The sequence below is a fragment of the Schistocerca serialis genome, chromosome 4 (genome assembly GCF_023864345.2).
Source record: "Schistocerca serialis cubense isolate TAMUIC-IGC-003099 chromosome 4, iqSchSeri2.2, whole genome shotgun sequence".
In the NCBI taxonomy this organism is placed as follows: domain Eukaryota; kingdom Metazoa; phylum Arthropoda; class Insecta; order Orthoptera; family Acrididae; genus Schistocerca; species Schistocerca serialis.
Window position 1 is genome coordinate 800809914 of NC_064641.1, and position 19576 is coordinate 800829489.

Consider the following 19576-nt stretch of genomic DNA (forward strand, 5'->3'; position numbering starts at 1 on the left):
CATTTGACTAAGCGGCCCCAAATTAGTGTAGTGTGACACTCATTTCACTGATCTGTGTTAACAGTGACAGTAAAAGCTGAAGAATAACATACTCCAGCAGTGATAATATTGCCCAGGCTCATGCTGACTACTACTGCCATGCAGCAGCATTGCTCAGTAACCGCTGCTAAAGTACTGGTTTTTCTTTGTGTTTTACTGTTCCTGTTAATACATACTGATAAAACAAATATCACATTAGACTAATTTGGCACTACTCAATTGAATGGACACTTAAAATTCCGCTTAAAAATCATTTTGACACCCTGTATAAGTGTGAAAGAAATACAGGGTGAGTCAAAAGTCCTTGGACACCTTCATAAGTTGGAAGATTAAAGGGATAATTGCAATGAGATGATGGGAACATAGGTTTGACGTGGGGCCGCAACTTTTGGAGTGAATGTCATTCATGGCCACCATCTTGAAATCCGCCATTTTGGATTCAAGTCATTTTTTTAAATGGGAAGGGGGGTGTAAGACACGTCAAATAACACTCGCATGAGCTCTGGAATTGAGTGGTGTAATTTGTTTTTGTCTATCTTGTACTGTTTTCAAGTTATTAATGCTCAAAGTTACCTTGATACCGACTCATGTCTCTCTTTGTTCCAGGTGATCTAAAATGGGTCTGACGTGTGAACAGAAGATCGAAATCATCCTTATATCAGGGAGAACGCAGCTACCGAACAATAGCAGCTGACTACAACAGATGGCACCCAGACGGAGAACCGATATCGTACAGCATGGTGGCTCACGTGATCACCAAATTTGGGGAGACGGGCTCTGTTCACGATAGGGCACATAGTGGGCGACCAAGGACTGCCACCAATGAGGAAACTGCAACTGCTGTTGTTGCGTCGTTTGTGAAAAGTCCTAAATGAAGTACCCCTCGTGTGACCCTAGCATGTGGAATAAATCAAACCTCCGTTGTCCGGACATTACACACCAATAAGTGGCATCCTTACAAGCTGCAGATGCAACATCGACTTAACGAGGATGACCCTGATCGCCGGCTGGAGACCTGCCTGTGGGCTACTGAACAACACGAACTGAATCCTTCGTTTGCCAAGGTCATACTGTTTAGCGACGAGGCGTATTTCACTTTGAACGGGGAGGTTAATCGACATAATTGTCAATACTGGAGTGACACAAATCCGAACTGGGTTGCCTCAATTCAAGAACATAGTCCAGCAAAGGTGATGGTGTGGTGTGGCATATGGGACATCTCCATCATTGGGCCATTTTTCATATACAACACCTTAACTGCACCACAGTATCTGATGCAGCTGCAGGACCTTGTGTTCCCTTCCACACTGAATGCTGACGGCATTTTTCCATCTCATTTTCAGCAAGATGGAAGATGGAGCCCCTCCACACTATGGCATTGGTGTCCGTGAATGATTGGAGGAACAACTGCCAGGGAAGTGGATTGGTCACCGTGGTCCTGTGGAGTGGCCGTCCAGATCCCGTGACTTAACACCCCCTGATTTTTATCTATGGGGACATCTTCAGCAGATAATGTATGCTGAGAGCATCCGTGATTTGAGACACCTTGAGGAACACGCCTGTGACCAAATTGTAGGAGACACTCTCCTCCATGTGCAGTCAGACTGGTTGCAGCAACTACAGTTGTGCATTGCACGGGATGGACAACATGTAGAACATGTGTTGTAGCAGTCAGTGTGAAGGTAATTTCCCAACTTTCAACATTAATAACCTCTACACTGTACAAGATAGACAAAACCAAATTACACCACTAAATTCCAGATCTCAAGCGAGTGTTATTTGATGTGCCATACACCCCACTTCCCATTAAAAAAAAAAGATGTGAATCCAAAATGGCAGATTTCAAGATGGCAGCCATGAATGACATTCACTCCAAAAGTTGCGGCCCCACATATAACCTACGTTCGCATATCACATTTCAATTTTCCCTTTGATCTTCCAACTTATGAAGGTGTCCAAGGACTTTCGACTCACCCTGTATATGTAACTGCCTCCTAAAATCATGTTTCAGTTTTCTGCTATTATCAGGAAAGTACAAGCAATATTACAAGGTATCCATCATGAATACTTATTTAGCTGCAAAAATATATTTTCCTCCTACCAACTATTACAAAATGAACATGCATTGCGCACAGTTTCTTCCTATTTAATGGAAATTTGTTGTGGATTATTATACAAGAGGTAGTCACAAAATAATCTCAATGATTTTTGCCTATAGGCATTGATACTCACAAGATATAAATCATAGGAACTCAAAGACCTTTGAGGATGGTTTAATTTCACGTGTGAAGTCGGATAATGAATGACAAAAGGAATATTTCCTTGTGTGATATAATTACAAATTAACAACTTTCTGATTTTTTATTTCCTTTACCTGTACTGTGAAATATTGCTTCTTGCCAAATTTCATGTTTCTATGTCGTTGGGAAGTACCCTATAGGTTTTAATGAGGGAGTCTGCGAGTATCAAGAAATGTAACAAATGGCCGTATCTTTTGATTACATTGATGCAGATGCTTAACTTTTTTACATCACCAAAGGACCACAGACTTCAGTACGTCACATACATTTCAGCTTGATACATTCAACCGTTCCTGACAAAAAGGGGTCTTAACTGGTGGACAGAAAGACTGTCTGATAACAAATGACAAAAAAATTGCTTTCTTGAGGTAAAAATTACAAATTAACATTTTCAGATCTTTTCCTTTGATTGTAGTGTGAAACCTTGCTTCTTTGCTATTTCATGATTCTACATCAACAAGAAGTACTGTAAATATGTGACAAAAATGATTGCACTGACTTAGATACTCAACGTTTTTACACCACCGAAGACCATAGACCTATTTATGTGACATAAATTTCAGCTTGATATGTCTACCCATTCCTGATGAAAAGGGTTTTTAACAGTCAGTCAGTCAGACAGACAGACAAGAAAATGATCCTATGTGGATGCCATTTCTACTGTTTGAGGTACGGGACCATTAAAATTAAATTGTGTGATTAATTATTTGTTTGTCTGCAGGTATATGTCTGTACGCCTGGTATAGATGGCTAAAGAAGTCATCTCAACTGACCTGAGAAAGCAGCAATATTTCCACTGCTATCAGAAATTAATTACTACACAATACTTCCTGTGCTCAATAGATAGTGTCATTTTGTTTGGGATGCCTCTAAGTGTCATGCAATGTGCTGTGCACAGGGATTTTAATGTGTATCAGGACTGCAAACAAACAAATATTTAATTATGTAACTTTTTCTAGGTGATAATTAAAACTCATATATGAGAGTAATTTGTGATCTGTGGAGTTCAACATTCCATCAAATCCATACAGCGAAATGTAAAAATTCTGACACTGAATTACAAGATTATGGAAAAACACTGCAAGAAGAGACAATCACTCACCCCACAGAAGAAGTGGTGAAAGATTGGTGCAGGCTTTTCTCACACTATGTTTTGTATTCAATTTAAGATATTTTTTACAGTTTTAAGTTCATATATTTTAAGAAAACAAACTTACACAAGTGAGTGAAAAAATTGAGTGTTGGCTTCAAAGTATAATGAGTATAGAGGCAAAGGACAATAGGAAAGTTTGCAATAAATTATTAAACCATTTAATATTATTTTCCACTATAGCTCAACATTGTTTCCCCATTCTTATCAGCTCACTATTTAATATTAGAAAGACTACTACAGAACAAGACAGTCAAAGGTGGTAGTGATGGTGGTATTGGTTGTGGTTGTAGTAGTAGTAGTAGTAGTAGTAGTAGTAGTAGTGGAGGTGGTTGTTGTGTTCGGCCCAAGGACTGGTTGAATACAGCTCTCCATAGTAGTTTATATTGTGTAAGCCTTTTCATCTCTGAATAACCACCAACTGCAGCCCATATAAACTTGAACATGCCTATTGTAGTTACATCTTCATCTCCTTCTTTCAGTCACTTTGTGTCATACATTTCTTCTCTTTCCAACTCAATTCACTATCTCTTCATTAATTATCCAATCCACTCATCTAAACTTCAGTATTTTTCTCTTGCACTACATTTCAATAGCTTTTATTCTTTTTTTGTCTGCTCGTTTATAATCCAAAGGTTGCTTCCACATAATGCTTCACTCCAGAAAAAGACTTCCTAAATCTTAAGTTTCCATTAGATGTAAAATAATTGTCTTTTTCAAAAATAATTTTCTTGCAATAGTCAGTTTGCATTTTATATCTTCTCTGCTTCAGTCATCATCAGTTACTTCAGTCCAGGTAGCAAAACTCATCTACTATTCTTTTAGTTTCTCATTTCCTTACCTAGTTTCCTACGCACTGCCTGATTTATTCAACTACACTCCATTCTCTTTACTTTCCTTTATTTTACATTATATGTATCATATATAGATATTAATCTGCTTTTATATTTTTGAGACCCTGAACTGTGTGCACAAAAATTAAGAATCACACAGGAAGAGAGACTTTTCAAGAATAGTTCTTACCATCTGGACACAGGAGTTCAAAATCATCAGTGAGAGTATTGCGAGCCCACCATTCTCTGCGCTTGCCATCAGTGTTTTCCATTACAGTTGTGTGTTTCACAAAGGCAACATCTCCACCCCCTTCAACCAAGCAGCGGAAAGCTCCTGTAATTAAGATAGAGACCCGCTGTTCAAATTTTCATATCATTCTGTAAAACATATTACATCATCTGATACAAACACAATACAATGACAACAATAAAGTTTAACAAGAAAATTGAGATATTTGTGATACCATGGTAAAACCATAATTGTAGACATACATTTTTTTCTGGTCGTAACATGTAATTTTACATGCCATGGCAATGTCAACAAAGTACAAATTACAGCATTATTTGTGCACACAAAAGTTTTTTATGCTAGTCTACAATTAATATTTATAGCGGGGCAATAATTCACTTCAGAGTGGACAGTTGGTTTTACATGCACTTTACAACTGCACTTATTTCTAGCACATGATGGTTGCCTACACCGTTATTCATGTTAAATCCAAGTTACACAAACATTTGTGGATAAGCCACTGCTTTTTAACAATATTTCCAGGCAACATCTTAAGATCAATTGGTACAGCTCTGCTGTAATCATTGCACAGCTTTCTGTATTGGTATGATTACCAACCACCTGTCCACCATGATGGATGGCCACCACCAAACTGGCGAAAAGGAAAATGAGCCACCCTGTGACATAACATGTCACCGAACATAACATGCTTGATATTACTGGCTGCTTCACAACCTGGGCCATCTGAATCCTCCCCTGCACTGCCAGTTTTTCTGAACTGCTCATATGGGACATTCTACGCTCCCAAAATCATCCCGGCCTCAACCTATAACAACCTAGTGTCATTATGCCCTCCACCTGACAGTTTCTGACCCCTCTGTCCTATAACCTCCTTCCAGCTCATGTCCCCTCACTCTCAATGTGTGCCGCTTCCTGCCAAGGCAACCACCAGTCTTTTCCGCTCTCTGCCCCTCGCCTTTTCCACTCCCTCACCCAAGGCCTCCCAACACTGCCCCTGGCAGCCTTGTCCTGCCAAGTTCTAATCCCTGCATGCTTCACTAGACAGCACTCTTCTCTCCCCGACCTGCACCATGTTATCCCTTCGCCTTTGCTGCTCAAATCCTGATCGCCACTTTCATTCAACTCAAGTGTTGCTGTCAGACCAGAGCGGCAGTAGATACTCGTGTGTGTGCGGTGTGCCTGCTTGTGTGAATGTGTGTGTGTTTTATTTTCTTTTCTGAAGAAGGCTGTGGCCAAAAACTTTGTGCGTAACAGTCTTTTTGTTGTACCTGTCTCATCTTCATAGTGGGTAGCAATCTATCCTTTTCATAACTGTTGATATTCCAGCCTGGACTTTCCACTGTTTGATTTAGTTTGATATCTTAGCTTGACAAAGGACTGAATTTCTTTTTGTTATTCATTACAGATACTGCGCTAAATCAAATAAGTAAAGCATTGCACAAAATTTTATAGAGCTTGAAGAGGTAAAAATGCATTGCCTAAACTTTGTGTATGGTTGATTGTAGCACACATGAGGTGCTACCCAAAATTTTAGAGACTAATGCTGCCATCTGTTGAAAACCTTACCTTTCGACTAATGGTCACCATCACCCTAGGAGTAGTTCCCATCCGCACGTACACACCGGTCCCAGTGCTTCTGCCATTGGTCAAACATTTTCTGTAAGTCCTGTTCTTTGAGAGTGTTTATCACCGCCAGCAATGCTTCCTGAATCCTCTCTAGAGTGTCGAACCGACAAAGGCCTTTCAACTTGAGTTTCAGTTTTGGGAATAGCGCGAAGTCCCAAGGTGTCAAATCTGGGGTACAACCGCTATGTTGTTTTTTGCCAAAAAGGTCATGGTGAGCAAGGATGTGAGCTAGAGCGTGTTGTCATGATGCAGCAGCCAGTTCCCTTGACGCTAAAGTTCGGGCCGTCGGCGCCACATGTTTTCATGGAGCCATCGCGAAACATCACAGTAGATGCGGAATTCAGTGTTTGGTTGGGTGGGGCAAATTCTTTGTGCACAATTCCCTTGGTATCAAACAAAACGATGATCATGTTCTTCACTTTGCTCTTCACCTGTCTCACTTTTTTGGGTCTCTTCCACTGGGACAATTGTTGCTTTGTCTCTGGAACATAACCCCATAAATCCAGCTCTCGTCACCGGTGACATTCCCGAGATTCGCACAGAATCGCTGTTCTGTTCGCAGATCCATCGTAAAATCGCCACACACCAAACACAGAGTATTATGGAAATCACTGTGGACACGCAACACGTCCTCCCAGCTGAATACCACTCCGCACACTGACTCATCAGATATGCAGCTCTCGCCACCTAGCAGTGCAAAGATCTACTACTCCTGCTTTCCAGATGGCAGCACCAGCTCCGAAAATTTTGGATTCCGCCTCGTACATCATTTTGTATGAAATGTAGATAATGTATGGAAATTTTATTTCAAATCGAGAGAAGAATGATATTGCATTTTGTTCTAGAATTATTGTTTTTATATTCAGTGGACGGTTTCATGTAGTGTGCCCAGTTCTGTCCATGAGGACTTGCTGCCTGCTGCGAAACATTTAACATCCGATTTTAAGAAAACTATTCCATGAAAAGAGGAAGGAGGAAATAAGATTCTAAAACTAAGTCACGATGTTGTACATGTGCCACACCCAAAGAACTAAATTCTACATGAGACATGCAATACTTCCCTTGCACATGGATTACTTTGATACCTACAAGAAATGTAAGATTTCAGTCGTATGTACTACAGTGAAGTGATTATGGATGATAGTTTTCTAAACTTAATTCCTGGCATTATACCTTACTAAGACTAAAACTATCATGTATCTATTAAAAGTATCAACAAGTTAAAAAATAAAGCTAATAAATATTCACAAGAGATCTTTTTTTCTTTCATTTAAAATTAATGTTAGGTTTACACTGAAAATTAAAAACTGGAAATATCCAAATGGAATACAAACAAATCACAATAAAATGCTTTTCAGTATTAATGTAAAGTGCCACTGAGTAATTCTCCTCAAAAGTGAACAGCAGGAAACAGACTTACCAAAATTGCCTAAGTTGATACATAGTAGTGCAGCCCTATAATTTTAGTGTTGAGTCATGTTAGTAACAAAGCAAGGCCAAGAAAGTGCCGAATGTTGAAGATGATACATTTTAAAACTCGACAAAAATGTCACACATTCAGCCCCAACTTCTAGTACAGTACTCTCTTCCTATCTGGTGCACTGGGATTCACTCTAATTACAATAAAACATGCCTGTGTTTAACATACTTTTGCAAATTGCAATAAGGATAGTTAATGCATGGACAAAATAAGTACTGCTGTGGTAATTAATTTGTATGTGGAGAAGAAAAGAATCTATATACATGTCCGAAAGAACAGATACCATCGGTGACCATGCAGCTCGTTGGAATGAAATTACAATGAAATGAACACCCTTAGCTGCTTACAGGCGTTGACATACGTCAATGGGGACAGATGAAAATGTGTGCCCCGGCCAGGACTCGAACCCGGGATCTCCTGCTTACATGGCAGATGCTCTATCCATCTGAGCCACCGAGGACACAGAGGATAGCCCGATTGCAGGGATTTATCTCTGGCACGCCTCCCTGCAGTCACACTATCCTCTCTCTCCTAGGTGGCTCAGATGGATAGAGCGTCTACCATGTAAGCAGGAGATCTCGGGTTTGAGTCCCGGTGGGGGCACACATTTTCATCTGTCCCCGTTGACGTATGTCAACGCCTGTAAGCAGCTAAGGGTGTTCATTTCATTGTAATTTCATTTCAACGAGCTGCATGGTCATCGATGGTATCTGTTCTTTTGGACAACAGATACCATCTTAGTATATATATAGTTAAGGCTCACCGGCCACTTTACCATCTTCTTCTTCTGTGCAAATGCACAAACAGTGCCCGAACTCTTATGGGAATCAGCAACACACCACGAGCAATGAGTATAATGGGCGGGGGCACTACGAACGTAGTGCGGGATAATTCGTTGAGAATGTGGGTTTCGCAGGAGGCGTGTCAGAGACAAATCCCTGCAGACACACTATCCTCAGTGGCTCAGATGGATAGAGCGTCTGCCATGTAAGCAGGAGATCCCGGGTTCGAGTCCCGGTCGGGGCACACATTTTCACCTGTCGCCATTGACGTATGTCAACGCCTGTAAGCAGCTAAGGGTGTTATTTCATTGTAATTCAAGAAAAGAATCTGTGGCTTTCTGGGAATTGTCATAAGATGTTTGCTGGGGTATACTACAGACATTAATATTCAGATAAAATAGACAAAGTTTGCAAAAAATATGATTTACTATTATCAGTTTTGCTCATAAAATGTGAGCATCATCAGATAATCTTTGGCTTGGTGGCAACACTTTCAGAAGTGGTTTTAACCCCTATGTTTTGATACCAGAGCACTGAATCTCTGATGACACTAGCATGTACCAAACAAATCAAGTAATAAGTGAACCAACTTGTGCGAGACCTGTGACTGTTTTATCTGGATATTAATTACAACAGTCACCATGTCCGTTGCAGGCAATTCCTGTGCTTTTTAAATGCTACAGACATATTTTCAAATTGTGATCGGGGATGGGTAATGGGGGGGTGGAGGGAGGAGGGGGAGGGGAAGGAGGGGGAGGAATTGCAAGATGTTGCTGGCAGCTGGTAACACATTGTACACTGGAGTGCAAGAGAAATTCCAGAAAAAGATTGGCGACACTGTCTGGTACTTTTCTGCAGGGGCTTAATCCTGTCTTGGCTGCTAACAGCAGATACACCACCCCTGTCCCAAATGAAATGGTAACATTCGTCCATGAATAGTGATAAAACCAAACAAAACTATGTCATAAACTGAATACTAGCATAAGGGCCACCTCTTGCACTATCTGCCTCCTGCAGAGACATATGATTAGTACACCAAAATTATTGATTTCTCAGATTCTAAATCACTCTCTCATAGTAGGACATTATCTGACAATTCAAATGCCTTGAACTGCAGTTACTGAACTGGAAAAGAAGTGAAGTGGAGCAGGAAGAACATCTGATTACTTTGGTGTTGCTGAAGAACAAATTGAGAATTTAGCTGAGACACTGAACTGAGTCTAATGAACTGGCCAGGTGTTAAAAAATATCGTTCAGGGCCTGAAAAGCATAAAGTATTGCCATGTCAGAAAATGTCACTCCACGTCTGTGACAGGACTAACATGTGGGGTAGTCCCGCCACAGACATTTTCTACCCCACCAGAGGCAGGGCCGCCTGTGAAAGCACCCATGTGTTATACCAACTTAGCTGCAACCACTGTGCAGCTTTTTATAAGGTGTGTTCAAAAGGGTCTGAACTTTTGAAATAGCAGAGGGAGTTTGCTGTTGCTATTGGGCACACCTAGTGGCAGGTTTAGACAACAGACTGGCATTAGCAATGAAGTGAGCATGTGCACCAGCTTTTCGTCAGACTAACAAAGTGACAACGTAAGAACTTGAAGAACAACATGTTTGTGTGAAGTTTGCTATGAATTTGACAAACTTTTACAGACCTGATTGCTTAATCAAGCAAATGGGGAAGAATGTCAGTCGGTATGTATCCCAGGCCTGGAAAACTTTCCACATCAGCAGATAACGACAATGTCGAGAAAGTTCATTCTGTAATTCGTGGATAGTGTTGTTTAACTGTTTGAGCAGCTACTCACAAAATGGGAATCAGAGTAGGATCATGCTATGAAATTGTGAAAGAGAAACTTGTGATACTTTGTGTCAGTGCAACATCAGGGTGTATACATGGACAAGGAAAATAAATTGCCATATTTTTCCCGGTTAAAAATACATTTTCTCCTGGGTGACAGTGTATTTTCCCTTATCAATCCTTTGAATGGTTATGGTTTTATACATGGACATACAATTTCCCGGCACTTTAGAAAACGAAACTCAGGGAAAGAGACACGTTTTGGAAATATCTTTGATGTGCAGCAACATCTACGGTGCGTATTTTCGTATTCCGACAGCACACATTGGAATTCCACCAAACACCGCCTGTTACTTTCCAAAACATTGAAATCAAGATTTTGATGTGCTTTTGTAAGCTGTTCGTAGCTTATGTCACGTGATCTCACTAGCCGATGACAGCGAATATTCAGCATACGACATGTGATGTAGTCAGCCAACAGCAACATCACTGTTAAGTAGCACGAACACACAAACAGGGGAAGTTAATAGTTTAAATTAATATACATAGTGTTGCTACAAGAAAAGCAAAGCTTTCAAGCTGCAAGAGAAGCTAAGCTTTCGCATATACTGTTGATCTTTTTTGCGCGTGTTACACTTTAAGATATATCACACAAATAAGCCAATAAAATTTTTAATAATGACATAAATGTCTGATCTTCACGGTTCGAAATTCTTCTAAATGGCTCATCACCAAAAAGTTTATTTTTAAATGAGAGTCAAACGCTCTGTGATTTAATAAATTCATGATACATTCTTGCACATAGCTTAACTTACGTAAAAGGATATTTACTTTGAAAGTAACGCTTTTCAAACCACCATTCGCAATATTTTCCTGCGACCTGTTAGAAATAGGTTCGTTTCAGCAGTTGCCAGAGAGTGCAGATAACAGGCGACACCGCGCTTGGGTAGCTATCATGACATAGGAAGTCCGCATGTACGTATGTGTAAAACATTGAAAGATCATACGTTGTCATAAAAGAAACAAGACATCACAGGATACTGCAAGAGCATCAGAATTTTGTGAACCATATTAAAATGTGCACATTTTAAGTGCATACTTAAAGGGCACATTCACATGTCCAGATTCCCAATGAAATAGACCTCGACCTGATATTAAGCTTTTCAGTGTGGTTTTCGGGATGTAAATTTTCTTGGAGCACCGATACTGTATTATATTATGCTTGGGTCTTTATTATGGCATAATGCCATATTTGCTAGAAAATGAAAACGTGCACTTGAAATGCAACGAACAGTTGATACTAGGCAGTACTGTGGAATTAAACATTTCGTTTCAAATACATTGACTGCCTCTGCGGAAAAGATTAACAAAAGCCTAATTTCTTTAGCAAACAGACAAAAATAACTTCATTGTTCCGCAAGGCGATTAATGCTTGTCTGTCAGAAAGGTGAAATTGCAATAAAATCTGAAACTAATGACATATTTCAGCCTTCCGTAATTATGTGAATGTGTTTTAATTCACTTGATAGCTCCCGACCACAGATATTCATTTTGTTTTCATTTGACGTGAGAGTAAACGAAGGGGAAACAGCAAAATCACTAAATGTAAACACGGATCATGTGGAGTCTACGCACTGTAGCTCAGACTGCTCTGCGCATCAGCCCCAGATCTACGACATTTGCGAACCGGGTCGATATAAAAAAAAAAAAAAATCGAATTTTCAAAATATGTTAATCTTGTAGCGCATATCTTTCTGAAAAGTCTGAAACATAAAACATATGTACTCGAGGAAATGTAATTCATATTATTTGGTCTTAAGTATGCCAAAGTGCAGTGCCACGCCTCTTCATGAAGCATTCTTCTACCGCACGTCCAAACTATACAGGAGAGTGGAAATTGAAATGTCCTGTGGTGTCTCTCCCGCTCCCAGTCAGCCGGTTTGACAGCCTGTCCCTCCTTAAAAAAAATCTCACAATTAATAGCGGATGGGTTTATTTGTAATCTAGAGAACAAGAACTCTTCAGAAAATCTGAACTCTTTATTGTCTAATAGCTAATAATTTGCTGTTTTGCATGACATAAAATTAAATATAGGATATATAAAACCAATACTGACAAGAGATAAGCAAGAAATTACACATTTCTTCAAACCTTAGCTCCTAGCATTTTTTCCTCTCTAATCTTGCTACAGCTTTACATGGCGTGCTTTCCTTTCTGCGAAAGAATCTATTACCTCATCAAAGTTCGTCAAACGTTTTGCTACACGAAAAATCAAAATGTCATTATCTAATACTGAAAAAGCTATTAATACAAATAATACCCTAGACTGGTGTGGTTTCTTGATCTGATTACGTCTATTTTGTCACTGTCTGCTAGATAAAACAAAATAGGCCTTTCTAATATGGCAGCAATTTTGTAACACACCAAATAAACGAGACTGTTTTGGCACAAATGGCCATTTTTATAACACGATAGAATATAATCCAATAAGTACCCATATCAAATGTCTATTAGGCCTACTACAAGCAAAAAGCTTTATGTTAGGAAATAGTTTCACATTTCATTCATACGCACCAGCTTCTCAAGCATGAGATCGAAAAGTAGTATTACGAAATTTTTATATAAATTTGGAATCGTCTTATTCTTCCATAATTTGTGTGATGTCTCCATTTCTCCTCCTTCCTAGTTCTAACAAACAATCCTGTCATCACCAAGTCTGTAGCTATTGCCGCCACTGTCAAAATCTGTTCGACGATTAACTTCACTAACCCTGCCAGAATCACATGTTTAGTTATCCCGTGATTATTTTCTGGTTAGGCATTATTACATGTTCGAACAACACGTTTTCCGCATTACTTCCACGCGGCTGCTAGCCGGGGACTGTACAACTGGTCCTTACTAGTGTAGAGATCTAGCCAAAAATTTTCTGTCAAAATTTCGTTTTCTTGGATACACCGAGAAGATAATATGTAATCTTACTCACCTGTTAATCCTGTCAGTCGTTTATTTCCACTCTGGTAGACTGAATCTATGGATTTCGCTAGTAATTATAACAACACTGATCATTCGCAAACCCAATCAACCACATAATCAGACAGCGATTGGCATTCATCCGTTTGGCTTTACTCCCTCAGCTCGTATAGCCCTGTCCCCTTTTGCCCGCGAAAAGTTTATTTCTAGATGCAATGAGGATTCTCCTGACAGAGACGTCACGTACGTCAACTTATGATTCATTCAGAAATCAACTTAAAATGTGTTCAACAATGTTCAAAAACCAACAGGGAAGCGTTTCAAAATGATATGAATAATCGATAGGCAAACGTGCGCTGGATGCTAGGAGCTTTGTGAAACAAGTCCTTTTTACTCAAGAATATGAATTTGGCGCCCCCTTTCCCTGGTAGCATCTAGATGCTTGCAGAGACTGCTTGCTCAACCAACAGCCACATTTCTGTTTCCAGAAGCGGGAGAATCTACTACACAAATGTGACTCAACTGTGCATGCGCATGAGCCCGCACCTAATTGCTAAAACAAACTGAATTTAAACAATTGCGACTTCACGCTCATTGGAGGCAATTTGTTATTGCGAAGTACTGCACAGTCTTCCTAAAACCTCTGACACATTTTCAATAGGCAGACGCTTGCATGATCACTGTGTGTCGTCGTCGTATATGGCGCATTTCCTTTGCAAATTTAAGTTATTTTCGTTTTTTTCTCTCGTTTATGTTTTATTGTTGAAGTAGTATTCTGCAGTAGCGGGATACAGTAATATCCTTTGTTAGAGTATCAGTTCTTACCAGTCAAAAATACAAAAATTTAACTGAAAACTAAAACAATGAAAAATTCCCGGAATTCTAAAAATATCCCAGGTTTATCCCGGTTTTCTCCCGGATGAAAAAATTCCCAGGTTTTTCCCGGTTCTCACGGGTTGTATACACCCTGAACATTAGTGCTGCATTTGTTGACTGATGATCAGAAAAGATCAATGTTGAAATTGCCAGGAACTGAGGGCCACTGCAAATGGCAATGACAACTTCCATAAAAACATATACAAGTAAACGTGGTGAGACATTTTTGCGGCTATGACATCAAAACAAAAGTGCAGTGTTTCCACTGCATGGGCATAGGGTCTCCTTGTCCAAAATAAGCAGGAGTTGGTCAATGATCAAGGTGATGTTCGCTGTGGTTTTTGATTGCAAATGGAATTTGTACCACCTGGTCAGATGGAAAACAAGGAAATCTACAAGGGAATTTTCGGGCGTTTGAGGGATGCTGCACACAAGAAAAGGTCTGAATTGTGGAGAAACCGGACTTGGATGTTGCATCATGACAATATGCTAGCAGGAGTATTATTCCATGCCCGCAGCTATCTGGCAAAATATCAGATGGCCTTGTAAGCCGAAAACCGGTTAACACAATAAAAGTAATATTGTAGAACAAAAACAAACTGGTACTTTTCATTTATTATCAGACTCCTGTTATGCCTGCCTCACCCACTTTGTTCTCCAGATCTAGCCCCAGCAGGTTTCTTCCTGTTGGGAACGTTGTACTCATAGTGGGGAGTGGGGGGGTGGGGGAGGGGAGAGGCAGGGGGATTACTTTGAGGAGAATCTGGATTCTTTCCACTGATGCCAGCTTTTTTGAATTGTACGGGTGGGAATTCTCCCAGTAACAAATACTTCATTCTAAGTCCTCTGGCCTCAATCTTCGCTGGGTCCTGTCATCCATCCAGCTCTATCAATTCCCTGCTTCTACGCTGGCCTCACATGTCTTGTAATCCCGCCAGCTCACATGCATAGTCCTTTCTCTTTCTCTGCTTCTCTCCCCTTCCTTTTTTTTTTTACCTCCAGCACACCTGCCCAATGCTGCTTATAGCAGTCCACCATCCTGTCCCCATGTCCTTGTACATTCCCGCAAAATCTTTCCCCACCTGTACTCTGCTATTCCTCCCAATTCTCACATCATGACTCTTCTGTACTCCCAGTACACATCTCAGTGGAGGTTGCTGCTCACTGCAATCGGGCCTAAGTGCCAGGAGACGACAGAGGCCGTATGTGCATAAATGCCTCTGCAGTCAGTGCTTTGTGTCTACGTGATCTCTCGGGTCTTCTCAGTGTAGTTGATTAATAGTGAACCTCCGAGTTTTCTGTAAGCTGTTTTTTCCATTTTATTCATCTCCCTCAGGTGCTGCAAGTTTCACTGTTACGTACCGTATTTACTCGAATCTTAGCCGCACTCGAATCTAGGCCGCACCTGAAAAATGAGATTCCAAATCAAGGGAAAAAAAAAATTCACGAATCTAAGCTGCACCTGAAATTTGAGACTCGAAATTCAAGGGGAGAGAAAAGTTTTCGGCTGCACCTCTACATCGAAACAAAGTTGGCCCACTGTAATATGAGACACAATTAGGTCGACTGCATGACGATACAGCTACAGTAGTTTGGTTCGAATAGTAAGCTTAGCAGTTAAGCTTTACCAGGTAGCCATTGCTATACGTCAGGCGCTCCGCCTGTATTTATACGGGTACCCTTCTATTTTCACGTGCTTCATATGGTTTGAATTGATTGCTTATTTTTCTTTGATCTGATAAGTGCCATTCCCTTTATCATAGGTGTTTACGTCACTCTAAGCTGAAAATGCAGTACTGTACTGTGTCATGCATTGTTTGTCGCATTCTGATAATGAGTGTTTACGGCCTGCCGCTGCTCGCGGCATGGCTTCCTTTTGTGCACGCTACTGCCGCTTTTTAAAAAAAAAGAAAAAAGAGAGAGAGAGAGAGAGAGAGAGAGAGAGAGAGAGAGAGAGAGAGAGAGAGAGAGAGGAATTGTCTCATTAGCGAAACAATGGCAAGAGACTGCTGTTTGTTGTTACTTACACTGCTACTTTCTTTGATAATGATCAACAAGAACCAAACAGTAGACTGCGTATGATAGAAGATGTTCTGAATGAAAGTTTAGCAAAAATTTTTCTCCATTTGAAAATCTTTGCAGACACCTCTTTAGTACATTACAATCTGCACAGAAATTAGAGCCATCTTAGATTTAAAAATCTAGTCAATTGCCGTGCTTCATTTCTGACTGTATCACTACTAGGCACAAGAATAATACAAATATAAACATGACATGATGTGTAGGTATATTCTTCCGCGTTTGCTGTTGTCTCACTCTAGTTTCGTAGTTTATTAGGCCGACAGGATTTAAATGAGATAGCAGCAAACATGAAAGAATACATGGCAAAATGTTTATATTCATATTATTCTTATGGTGAAGAGAATACTGCATGTGATTCACAATTCATAAAAGTTCCTATTAGCAACCATCTCTTCTCACAGGTAGGAAATAATTCAGAATGTAGAGTTGGCCATATTGACAAACATCCCAACAGTCTTGCCAGTCGGATTTTCATAGTACATTGAAATGCTGCTACATTCGAAGATGAACAACACGGAATTTGTATTTACTTCGTTGGATAATGTATGAAAATGCAGTGGTCGAAACTCGGGGCGGAGAAAAAAGCTCGTCTTCCACCTTTTTATTTATTTATTTACTTGCGCAGAGGTTTTGGCGCCAGTATTTATCTTTGTGTCTGCAAAGCATGCCAGTGTAGCACTACACATATTCGATGCAGAAGTTAGTTGTGGCGGCACCTACCAACATTTTTCAGAACTTCCGCCTTGCACTTGATTCTAAGATGCAGGCGGTTTTTTGGATCACAAAAACTGGAAAAAAAGTGCGGCTTAGATTCGAGTAAATATGGCATACTTGCTGCCTGGACTCCAATCAAACTATGAACTATTGTTGGTCACTTGCCGCTATTTATAGCCAAATTTGATTCCCAAACCCCTCTATGACCTATGATGCTGTTTTGTTTTTTAGAGCTTGCACTGATATTACATGAAATGCAAATTCTCTTAGCATTTTCCACCACTGGTCGATATATTGGCCAGCAGAATTTTAATAAATTGAGTGGTGGATCCCATGTCCGTGTCCTCTCCGGGGGACACCACCTTGACGAAGCACTGTCCGTGCGGGTGGTAGAGGACCTACTGCCGGAAAGGCCTCAGCGGATGGATCAGACTAAGAGTGTCTGACAACGTCCCATATTCCCTATCCACTCCTAGTCCTACCCAACTCCCTGACCCAACCCGAAGTGTGATGCGATCCATGACAAGGAGTGCATGGCACACGGAAAGATGTGATGCAAATGGAGCCTCAGGGATACCGGGCAACCTCCCTGAGTAAGTAGCCTTACACAGTACGGGGTATTCGTGGAGCGGACCTCGTAGATCCCCAAATCTTGTGGGACCAATATGGACACGACAAAAGAAAACAAAGAAAAACAAACTAGGGGCAAATGGAGACCTCACATATCCAAACATCGGGGTCAGTACTGATGGAAGGCATTCCCACTACTGAAACAGGGTCTAGACCTAAGCCGGAAGTGGGAACTGTAACCGAGAAGCTAGACCAGATTAAGATCAAAGGCTTGTCTGGAGCGCAGAGGAGGAAACTACTCAGGGAACAGAGGAAATAGGAAGGGAAAGAATGGCTTCCTAAAGACAAGTGGAAGGAATTAAAGGGACTTGAACCTAAGACCCCCAGGAAGAAATTGTCTCAGGTTGAAGGGGACACACAGACCCCCACAACATCAAAGACGGTAGCAAGCAGATAAGGGAGGCATCAAAGACTCCCTCCTCCCAGGATAAGCAAGTCCAGAAAAAGCAAAGGCAAGAAATAGGGAAACAGACCTATAGTACAGCAGTCTTGGTTTTTAAGATGGCACTTATCCAGGAAGGCTATCCACTGGCGGCCATCACGTCGCAAGCAGGAGGAATTGGTACAGATGGCCCTCTATGAAAAGATTGGGGGGGACGCTGGCCCAGGACCCAACTTCAGGAGGATCTATCTAGATTGTGGTGTCCTCATTTTTGCCTGTGGCGGGTTGCACATGGTGGTATGGCTCAAGGACAAGGTGCCCATGATATCCCCTTGGGAAGCTGCGAAGCTGCTGGTTAAGACGGCAGCGGAGCTTCTTAAGGCTGCAAAGATATTAATATGGGTACCAAAGATCCTTAAGGAAGTCTCTCGTAAAACTCTGTTCGGAAAAATAGGGACCCAGAACCCAAAAGTCTCGACAGAAGACTGGAGAGCGATCATCCAGAAGGTTGCACCAGAAGGACGAACCCTGGTAGTGGAGGTCGGAGAGAAGTAACTGAAGGCAATGCAGAAGCAGGACCTGAAATTGTTTTTAGGGTTCTCACAGGTCACCATCAGGGTTATCAAAGGCGGCAGCAAGACGGAGACTGGAGGTGCTGCAGATTAATCTGTAGCACAGTGAAGGGGCCTCTGCTGCCTTGAGTCACTGTCTTGGGAGGCAGGAGGTGGACGTGGCCCTGATACAAGAACCCTATTTATATAAAGCGGGTGTATGGGCCTCGGTGGCACTGGAGGTAAGCTGATTTATGCTAGAAATGTAAGAAACTCCAGAACATGCATCTATGTAAGAAATGGAATTTCTTTCATGCCAATGATGAATTTCTGCTCCAGGGACTTAGCGTCCATTAAAATGCAGCAATGTGAGGAAGGTATCATATGGGAAATTGTCTTAGCCTCAGCATACCTTCCTTACGAAGTCAGCTCTCCACCTCCCTTGGAGGTGAGGATACCGGTAGAGACTTGCCATCGGCAGGGTGACCAACTGCTGGTGGGATGAGACGCCAATGCCCATAGCCTAGTGTGGGGCAGCAAGAACACCAACAGTAGAGGTGAGTACCTTCTTGAATTTCTTTTAACTAACAACTTAGAGGTCCTGAATAGGGGCAATGAACCTACATTCAGGAATAGCAGAAGGGAAGAAGTAATTGACATAACCTTTGGTTCCATGACGATGGGTAGCTATGTCAAACAATGGCATGTGCTGATGGAGCCATCTTCATCAGACCACATGTACATTAAATTCAAGGTTGAAATGGGAATCAGACAGACCATGACCTATAGCAATCCCAGGAAAACAGACTGGGAGACATATAGGAGGGCCCTCGGTTTAGGTTTATCGGAAATTAAAACCACAATAAGGAATCTAGTAGAATTTGAGGAAGTAGCAAAGGCTGTTACCTCTACCATAGTGACCTCATATCAGGAAAACCGCACAATCACCAAGAAGTGCATAAATAGGAGTGTGCCTTGGTGGAATAAGAACTTGGAAATGCAAAGAAAACAGGTACGGAGACTGTTTAATATTGCAAAACATAAAGGACAATGGCCTAAATATCGTGAGGTCCTCATTAACTACAATCCTGCAATCAGACAAGCAAAGAAGGC

The 19576-nt window shown here is 41.1% G+C and overlaps 1 protein-coding gene across 1 annotated transcript in view; it reads right to left on the reverse strand.

The window, feature by feature from the left end:
* Positions 1–19576, reverse strand: part of LOC126473392 (melanotransferrin) — a 120705-nt gene that overhangs the window by 6982 nt on the left and 94147 nt on the right. Inside the window, exon 13 of the mRNA XM_050100400.1 lies at positions 4513–4656. Within this exon, the coding sequence (XP_049956357.1) occupies positions 4513–4656 (144 nt within the window). The remainder of the gene's footprint in view (positions 1–4512; positions 4657–19576) is intronic.